At 41.1% G+C, this 10,204-nt stretch overlaps 1 protein-coding gene across 1 annotated transcript in view; it reads right to left on the bottom strand.

The window, feature by feature from the left end:
* Nucleotides 1-4,962: 4,962 nt before the first annotated feature.
* The window catches only part of STAU2 (staufen double-stranded RNA binding protein 2), a 233,760-nt gene continuing 228,518 nt past the window's right edge, over nt 4,963-10,204 (bottom strand). Inside the window, 2 exon segments of the mRNA XM_043507711.1 lie at nt 4,963-6,157; nt 7,034-7,122. Coding sequence (XP_043363646.1) covers nt 6,064-6,157; nt 7,034-7,122 — 183 coding nt within the window. The 3' untranslated portion in view covers nt 4,963-6,063.

Raw genomic sequence — 10,204 nt, 5'->3', positions numbered from 1 at the left:
TCCTCATTCTTCAGAAGAATGGGATGATCTAGAGAAAGCAGGAAGCTCAGAACATTTTCCAGGATTCAGTCCATTAAGGGCCTTTAGGCAGAAATCTGCTTCATTTACCCTATCCCCAGACACATCATACTGCTATGTTCTGCACTACTGCAGGCAATGCCTCTGTCTGTTTGGGAGCCTAGTGATCAATGTGCATTTGTGAACATAAAAACCTCCTTCAAAATTTGCTGACCATTGATTGCTAGGCTCTATGTCAGGTTTCAGAGTAGCAGCCGTGTTAGTCTGTATTCGCAAAAAGAAAAGGAGTACTTGTGGCACCTTAGAGACTAACAAATTTATTTTAGCATAAGCTTTCGTGAGCTACAGCTCACTTCATAGGCTCTATGTGCAATTGGAGGCAATAAGTGGTCTAAAATTGACCATGTGAATGCTCTTGTTTTGAACTTCATTAGACACTTAAACTTCCCCATAAAAAGACTTCTTGTGTGTGTGTATGTGAGATATTGTGGTTCACTGCCCACAGAAGGTGCTTAAAATAGCTTGAAAATAAAATTAGGGCACATTTTTACCTGTATACAATTCCCAGTTACTAAAAGGTGTTGTAGACCCATAACTGCATAAAAAATTTGGGTCCCTTAGCCCTTTTAATGGGAATATTGGCATGACCTTAATGATAGTGCCGCCACTAAAGGAGGTAGCATGGAAGAAGCGGTCTACGGCAAGTGCTGTCACTGTGTGGTGTGGTCAAATCACATACCTCACAATGTACCACAAGTTCCCCAACTGTAAAATAGCAAGAGGCTGCTTGCTCCCCTTTATGAAATGCTTCATGAGTGAAAAATGCAGAGTGCAGGCTAAGTGGTGGTGGTTATTTCGCTTGTACTCACACCTGCATTGTTCTAGGCACTTTGCAAACAAAAGTTGAAACAGACTCTGCCCCATAGAACGTATGATCTAAAACACTAAATACAAATGATTATTTGCTGTGGCGCCACTTAGCCTAAGCATTTCAGGCGCAGTAGACATACCTGGAACATGTCAGAGCATTTCAGACGCTCATTGTGCATTCTTTAAAACTGTTAAACACAATGAAATATTTTTATTTACCTGTTTTGTAGAGGGAATAATCAGGGCTGTTGGAGGAAAACCGCTTTGAGATCACTGCAGAGAAGCATTTCCCAATAGCATTTTGATGCTTCTGTCTGGAGATCCAGTAGGAACATCTGTGCACTAACAGGAATGGTCACATTTAAAGACTGGGGACACATTCATGACTGGGGTAACTCCCAGTGGGGATGAACTGGTCTCAGGATCTTTGGCAAGTTGTGTAGCAAGGGTCAAACTTTGCCCAAAGTGCACTGCTATACTGGACTATTGAACGACTGCCTCGCTGTTTATAAACATGTTGTGTGTAGCAGTGCTACACAGGTAGCAGCAGTGCTACACAGACTGGAACACCTGCATTGGGTCACCAACCTTAGCATGCCTCAAAAGTGGTCCTGTAAATTGGTACCATGGGATTCATGTTTAATGTCTTACATGTTGAGGCCCAAATGCTGCTCTCCATTCCTGTGAGTAGGAGTTACCACAGCCTCCCAATCCCCTGATCTATGGCCAGGGAAACCCTTTCCCTAGACCATCCCATCCCATAGAAGACTCATCAAAGAGGATCCAGGTCTGTAGGCTGGGAGGGATTAACTGGTATGCACACTACCTGAGATGTGAACATGAGTTTATGTTCTTCCTGGTTTGGGCATCACCAGGAATGGACAATTCGGCAGTTGTAAAATAATTACAAATTCTGTTACCAATACATGACCCCGAAACAAATCCAGCTCACTCACCAAATGCTGTCCTGGCTCTGCAGGACTAACAAGAGTTAAAAATAGTAGACATCTTACTTTCTTTGTCAGAAAAATAAAGTCATGTCACTGACTAGACACTGGGAGCAGGCCTAGGAAGGTGCCATTTTTGCTTGGATAGTTTTCTGAGCATATGTAGTCTGGAACTGAGTCGTTAATTGTCAGCCTTGTGCTCTTTCAAGAAGCACAGGATCAGGTTTAATTAATCTTCAAAAATCGTTCAATGTTGAACCTAAGGAAACATTGGTTCTGCTTCTCCAGCTGCCTTCTACTTTGCACTTTGTAAGGTGGTCACTTACACCTGCATAAAGCAAGCATAAAACACTAGCCACTGAACAAGGTGGCATTTTACACTCCTTTTATACGGGTATAAATGACCACACAAGGCATGAAGCTAGGTAGAAGCAGGCCTATTGTTATTACAGGTTTCACAAATACTAAAATTACATTGCACTTGGAAGGTTGTATTGCAAGTTAGTGCTGTAACATTTCCAAAGGATGCAGTGCCCAGGAACTGGCACTTACATTGCAAGTCTCATGAGAATCAACCGGAATGTTCTAGCTGGACTTCAGGGGGTTTATTTGTGAAGTGGAAGGCATTTTCTGGAGTCTGCCAGAGAAATGAAATGATCAACTTCCTTTTTTCTGGGGCAAAGGCTGGATAAACTGCATAAAGACTTTGGGGGAGACACCTGGAATTCAACACAGAGAAGAGGACAACATAAGCTTGGAGGACACCGATACTTCAGATGTGGACTGTGTAGTTGTGTTTGTTTCTGAGTAACTCCAGGAGCAAGATTTTGATTTGTTACTGACTTTTAGTGGAGGGGCTATCTGCCATTTATATTATACATGTTTATAATACAGCTGTTAAAGTCAAAAGTAGTTGGACTCTCAGGCTGTCAAGCCTTTGCGGTTGCACAGAAACGGACCATATGGCGAACGATTGCTACAGCCAACTGTCTGGATAAGCGTTGAAGAAGAAGAAGAAGTGGATTATGCCCAAGCAATCTGCTTGGTTACACCCAGGCAATGCCACAAAAGTCAATGGCATTGTTTGCATATGAATAACTTACCTTTGAATCTACTACTGTAATTTACACTTGTGCTATTCATGCTGCTGTATAACATGAAGAGCAGGGAAAAAAAAGCAAAATTTCAGCCTGATAGTTTCCAAAGGTAGTAGAAGTAGAGGAGCAAAGCCATTCTGGCATTGGTTCCTTCATCCACCTGAGTCTCCAACCAAACAGCACAAAATACATTGAGAAACCCTTTGGCGACTATGTTGGACTAGAGATGGCAGAGCTGGGAAGTGACTGAGGTAGGCAATATTATCACCTGGGACAGATCTCCTATTCTGGCACATTTCTCATCAGGAGATGACATTGCTCTGAGTAACATCAGCTTCTCCTCTTCATGGAGCCAACCCCTGGACATGAATGAGCACTGCTGTCAAGGGGTAGGGTGGGACTCAGTGTGGTGGTGCAAGCTCTGCTCTTGGATGTGCCCAGATATGTCGATTTCCCTGGAGACCTCTGAACATCTGCACAATCCAGGGGCTATGCCACTCCACCCCTCCAAATGGCTGCTGCAAACCCCTCCCCAGTGTCAGCAGGAGGAATATTGCCCTAAAAACATGCAGTTCACCACGCGAAGTGTTTTTAAATAGCTTTCTCTCTCTCTCGCTTGTGGGTTTCTCTAAGGTAGGGGTTAATACGGCCTGTAATCTGTACGGCATATTTGGAAATGCTGTCAACAGTAATCTAAGCCAGTGGCCCTCAACCTTTCCAGACTACTGTACCCCTTTCAGGAGTCTGGCTTGCCTTGCATACCCCCAGGTTTCACCTCAGTTAAAAATGACTTGCTTACAAAATCAGACATAAAAATACAGAAGTGTCACAGCACACTGTTATTGAAAAATTGCTGACTTTCTCATTTTACCATATAATTATAAAATAAATCAACTGGAATATAAATATTGTACTTACATTTCAGTGTATAGTATATAGAGCAGTATAAACAAGTCATTGTATGAAATTTTAGTTTGTACTGACTTCGCTAGTGCTTTTTATGTAGCCTGTTGTAAAACTAGGTAAATATCTAGATGAGTTGATGTACCCCCTGGAAGACCTCTGTGTACCCCCAGGGATACGGATACCCCTGGCTGAGAACCACTGATCTAAGCCTGTCCTAGGTTAGCAGGCTGCTAGGCTGAAGGGTGAAGAAGAACCACCCACGTCCATAGCCAAGGGAGACAATGTGCCCCTTGAGCAAAACATCGGTCACAGTTCAATATTTCTCTACCATTTTAAGAACCCTGATCCTGCCAAATGCCTCCTGGAAGTTACACACTTTCACAGGAGCTGAGGTGCTCAGCATTAGAGGTGGCTGACAAAAGGGGAATCAATGACTGTGAAAACATTGGGTTTTTAGGGAAATTTTATTTTATCCTAAGCAGGATGAAATGTCAAATGTGAAACTTTTGGTTTGTTGACTGACCTCAGAGACGGTTGTGTGTGAAGATGACAAAAGATGGCCTAGATACCAAAGAGCCTGGGTACTCAACCTCCCCAGCTCTGGGAGCCAGACAGGCCCTGCCCATACCTGGAATTAGGGGGGAGCCCCCAGAAGTTGAGAACTCTGAGCATGAAGGTCCTTACTACCTTCATGAGAGCAGGACTGAGCATTCTGCAGAGGATCAGATGTAAAGCCACTACTTTGTGGATATACCTTTTCAGCAGCAACTAGCTTTGTGTGTGTTACTATACTTATTACCTTGCGGAGGGATCTCTATAGAGCACCAAAGGACTTTCACAGATGGGGCCCAGTTACATATGCAACTTGCACTGTTTCCCTGTATTGTTATTTGTGTGTTTTCTGGTCAGGTGAGTCATCCAGGTTGTGATTTGTGGGTTATGTGCTTGTGAAATCTTATGTAATTGTAATTCTATTGTGCAGTTGACAGCTGCGTCATGTTTGTTGCATAAGATTTAAAAATGGAAAGCTCTTAAAAAATTATATCCTTGAGTCTAAAATGAGCTTGTTATGTATAAATAGAACCATAGTTTCATAGGAGGCAGCCCCGTGGTGGAAGATTATGGTGAGTCCAGTTCTTGGCATAGGTTCTAGTTGTTTATTGTAAGTTTTTCTGACTTTTCAAGTAGTTCTGCTAGGTGAATATTTTTAAAGAATAAAGAAGAGATGACACCACCACTGTACACATGAACTGATGTGGTTTTACTGCATTTGCCCACATACCTGAACATTCTGGTACCGAGTGCAGCTGCCAGTTTCATTTCTAATACCATTCCTTCTATAAGGAGAATCTTTACATCTGTTTCTTCTCTTTTCTAGATAACATTTCAATCCTATCTGCTGTTTCTGATCAGAATGCAGTTGTTAAAAACACTCAGTAGATGCAAACGGTGGGTTGATACAACACACAGAATGGGGTGTAGATGTGTTTCACACAACAGAGAGCAGAATTAAGGGGGAAATGTTCCTTGGAGGCAAGACGCCTCTCCAATTGATAATGGGGAGGGAAATCAAATACGGTAACTGCTTTTCCTGGAGTATATTGCGACTGATCATTACTAACATCAGTTCATGTTTAAGCAAAGACTTTTCATGATTTAAACTTTTGTTTGCATACAACTCTGAGTAGTGCATCTTAAAGTCATACATATTGATATAGAATGAAGAATGCATAATGTCTGCATAAAAAGATAAGCTATATATGAAGACAACAACTACAATTCTCACAGCACTGTCATTGGTTAATTTTAAAATATTCAAGCATTTATTTTAAAAAAGAGTAAAGCTGAACTTAAACTACACTACGAAAAAATTGTGTAACTGAATCAATGCTGACTCTTATTAATAAATTTTAAACTTTACCTTTTTTTCATAACACTTTGTTAATTAATTGTTATTTTAAGTTCCAGTAACATGATCAGATTTCTGCTGCCTCTGGGCAATTGACTTATGATCTGATCTCAAGTTCAGAGGGAAATGCTCAATTTTATTTTCCCCCAGTTGAATAAACAGTACCATGTATACTATCTCTTGTGTTAGAATAGTGTTGTCTTCACATAAGACTCAAATAATGGTATTAGTCATTCATTTCCTTGTACACATACACCCTATTGCGTGTTGACAGGTTTATAAGGATGCAGTGGCGGCCGTGGGTGCTGGGAAGCTCCTAGACGACAGCCTTTGAATCCTTGCAGTCCTGAGCAATGGTGCCTGAGTTAGTCTGTTTATTGTCTGCTTTCTCTCCCAGATGCTTGACTTGTCTGAAAGATTAATACATTAACAAGAGCGGTGAGGTCCAGGGTTGCACATCTTTAAGACATGTTTATTAGCAGATGGCACATGAGAGTCAAAGGTCACCATGAAAGGTGACATTTTAAAGTGAAACAACAATATTTATGTTCAGATACTATGCTGATGAGATCATGTGGAAAATGTTTCTGATTAAATCAGTTTTATAAATAGGCACACTATATCTACTGAAAATTCCAAATGCCACTTATATTTATAGTCTATCTCTTACGCTGCTATTTGGTAACTTAACACTACTTTGTACCTTGAGCTACATTAAAAGTTGGGAAAATGTACTTGTTTTTACAAACAATCCTATTTTCTTTCAAAATAATGAATTTTAAAAAATCCACTATGAAACTTACGTCTAGTGTATATTCCTCAAAGCTAAAATTCCAGATCAGTGTTCTTAAGGACTGAAAGAAATTCTGCTTTACTTTCAAATTCTTTAGGATAAAATTGACATTACATACATAAACACTGATTGGCAGAAAGCTACTTAAATGCAACATCATGCACTGCAACCTGTTTGACTAAAGGCAAGATGGATCGCTAAAATAAAATGTCCAGTTACTCATGTTAGGCTAATTACATGATAGCCATACAATAAAAAAGAAAAACTTCGCTTGAGAAGGCTGGCTGAATCATTACTAGTTAGTAAACACTACAACTAGCACTAAAAATGAAATGCATTTTATGTGAGCAAATTGTCAAATTATATGTGAATTCCAGAGGAAATGAACTACAGTTTTTGCTAAGTTCTAGAAGGGCAATTAAGCTTTTAATTAACATTTTTTATGAGGCACAGCACACAGACATTAAAATATAAAAGACTAAATGACACTTACTTTTCAAGTGTTCCGTTTTCAACCTTCATAGCCCCTTCCACTGGATCCAGTCCTTGTTCTGAAAACTGTTTCAAGGCACTTAAAGCTGCCTAAATAAAAAATGAGTTGTCAACTACTAGTATTGTAATGATATAATGAAGACAGTCACTAATGACAGTTCTTTTTAAATGCACCTCTTGTATATTGAGGCAAATTAAGTTAGGATGGTAGTAAAGAGTCTATAGTACAATGCCATGATAAAGAGCTGGTTTGTGAGCAAAGAATGATATATTCACCTCTCCATGCATATGAGTAACTCCCATTAAGGGTTAATGAAAGTTGTGTTACTAGCATTAAGGAGAGAATATGCCCATTAGAATTCTCACTTCTCTATGAAGCCTTCCCAGCCTCCCTTAGTGTGTTTATGGAGCTCACACTTCCCTTTGGTCCTGAGGAGGGAATCTTAGGTCAGTAATTCTTGCAAGATTCATAGACTGTAAGGTCAGAAGGGACCATCATGATCATCTAGTCTGGTGGTTCTCAGCCCACGGGCCACATGTGGCCCAATTAGAACACAGCTGCAGCCCAGCTGTGCGCTAAAAAAAAAATTAAAAATTTGCTGATTGGGCCTGGCAAAGGGTGGGGCCATTTGGAGCACTCTTGGCAGCAGCTGGGGAGGTGAGTGCAGCACGGGGACAGTGTGCAGGAGAGTGGGTCTCTGGGCAGTGAGGGGGTAGAGGGAGAAGGGCAGCACGGGCCCAGGGATTAGGGGTGTGGAGGGGGGGCTGCTGCAGCACCCCCAAGTTTTACTTGGGGGCTCTGCTCCTGGCCCTGTGCCACAGGATGTGTGTGTGGGAGCTCTGGACATAGGGATTTGTAGGGGGGATTAGCGGGGCGGTCTCTGGGCAAGGGGTTGGTGTGGTGCATGGTGCAGATCTGCCCCCGAGGGGAAGGGGCAGGCTGGCAGTGCAAGGCTGGGCGGGCCAGTATATCTGGCGCAGTGGTTCTCAGCCTGCAGCCCACAATGGTAAATAGGTTGATCTAGTCAATGATCTAGTCTGACCTCCTGCACATTGCAGGCCACAGAACCTCACCCATCCACTCCTGTAACAGACCCCATACCCTCTGGCTGAGTTCCTGGAGTCCTCAAAAATAATGATTTAAAGACTTCAAGTTACAGAGAATCCAAGAGATGTGGGTCATGTAATGTAATAAAAAGGAGGAACACTGAAGGGGTGGTGGTGGAGGAACATGCCTACATCCCAATGGCAAGATCTAGAATAGCATTGTGGGTGGCGCTGATACATTTTATACATGGGTCAATGAAAGACATTGAGAAGGCACTTGAGCCTATGCTGGATGACAGGAAGGCAATAACACTGGAATAATATTACAATTTATAGGACTTAAATTTATTTGTGTAAGTGCATTCTTTATTCCTTTGCTTCTGTCTCCTCCCCGACATCTGCTTCAGTTTGCTAGGTAAATCCCTCTTCTCGCTGCTGACTGCTCTGGCAACTGAAAGGAATGCTTTCCCATGATTAATTAGTAGGAATTGATTATGAAATTTTCAGATACTACATATCTCACCCTCAGAACACACCTATTATAACAAACAAGTTGCCACCTGTTTTGTCTTAATGTTGAAATGCAAAGCTAACCTGAAAAACAGATTTCATTATCTCAATGTCCTTAATAATCAAGCAGTATCAGGCATTGAGCATATAAAAAGTTTTAACCATCTTTTTAAAATTCTGTTTCTTTTCTCTGAGACTTTCTCAGAACATCCTGGTTCCTCTGAAGGTATCCAAGAATGTGACATCACAAATATCAGAACTCTCATTGCAATCTATACCTAATGTCATATTCTGGGAAGCCTTCAGTGACCCAAGAAGTGCCAAGAGGATTTCAGAAAAGAAGAAAACAAAATTAATAGGGCTTCAAGTGATTAAAAAAATTAATCGTGATTAATCATGCGATTTAAAAAAATCACAATCACACTTTTAAACAATAATAGAATATGATTTATTTAAATAATTTTGGATGTTTTCTACATTTTCTAATATATTGATTTCAATTACAACACAGAATACAAAGTGTACAGTGTTTACTTGATATTTATTTTTGATTACAAGTATTGCACTGTAAAAAACCAAAAGAAATAATATTTTTCAATTCACCTAATACAAGTACTGTACTGCAATCTCTTTATCATGAAAGTTGAATTTACAACTGTAGAATTATGTAAAAAAAATAAAACAACCCCTGCATTCAAAAATAAAACATTGTAAAATTTTATAGCCTGCAAGTCCACTCAGTCCTACTTCTTGTTCAGCCAATCGCTCAGACAAACAAGTTTGTTTACATTTGCACGAGAAAATGCTGCCCGCTTCTTGTTCACAATGTTACCTGAAAGTGAGAACAAGCGTTCTCATGGCACTGTTGTAGCCCTTATTGCAAGATATTTACATGCCAGATGCACTAAAGATTCATATGTCCCTTCATGCTTTAACCACCATTCCAGGGGACATGCATCCATCCTAATGACAGGTTCTGCTCGATAACAATCCAAAGCAGTGCAGATCGATGTATGTTCCTTTTCATTATCTGAGCCATAGTCTACACTACGGGGTTAGGGTGAATTTAGCTGCATTAGATCGATTTAAAAATGACTGCATCCACACAACCAACCCTGTTCCATCGATCTAAAGGGGTCTTAAAATCGACTTCTGTTCTCCTCCCCGACGAGGGGAGTAGCGCTAAAACTGACCTTGCTGGGTCAAATTTGGGGGTAGTGTGCACGTAAATTGACCGTATTGGCCTTCGGCAGCTACCCCAGAGTGCTCCATTGTGACTGCTCTGGACAGCATTTTCAACTCAGATACACTAGCCAGGTACACAGGAAAAGCCCAGGGAACTTTTGAATTTCATTTCCTGTTTGGTCAGCATGGCGAACTCAGCAACACAGGTGACCCCCCATCCCCTCAGAATTGTAGAGCATAGAATGTTTCTATGCTCCTCCTATCATCTCCGTCCCTGAGGTTATCGCAGATTAGAAGGCAAAAAAAACGCACTCGCGATGACATGTTTTCTGAGCTCATGGAGTCCTCCCGCACTGATAGGGCACAGCTTAATGCATGTAGGCATTCAGTGGCAGAGGCCAGGAAAGAATTAAGTGAGCATGAAGTGGAG

The sequence above is a fragment of the Dermochelys coriacea genome, chromosome 2 (genome assembly GCF_009764565.3).
Source record: "Dermochelys coriacea isolate rDerCor1 chromosome 2, rDerCor1.pri.v4, whole genome shotgun sequence".
NCBI lineage: Eukaryota > Metazoa > Chordata > Testudines > Dermochelyidae > Dermochelys > Dermochelys coriacea.
The sequence above is the reverse complement of the archived record's forward strand: the minus strand, read 5'-3'. Positions and strand labels throughout refer to the sequence as shown.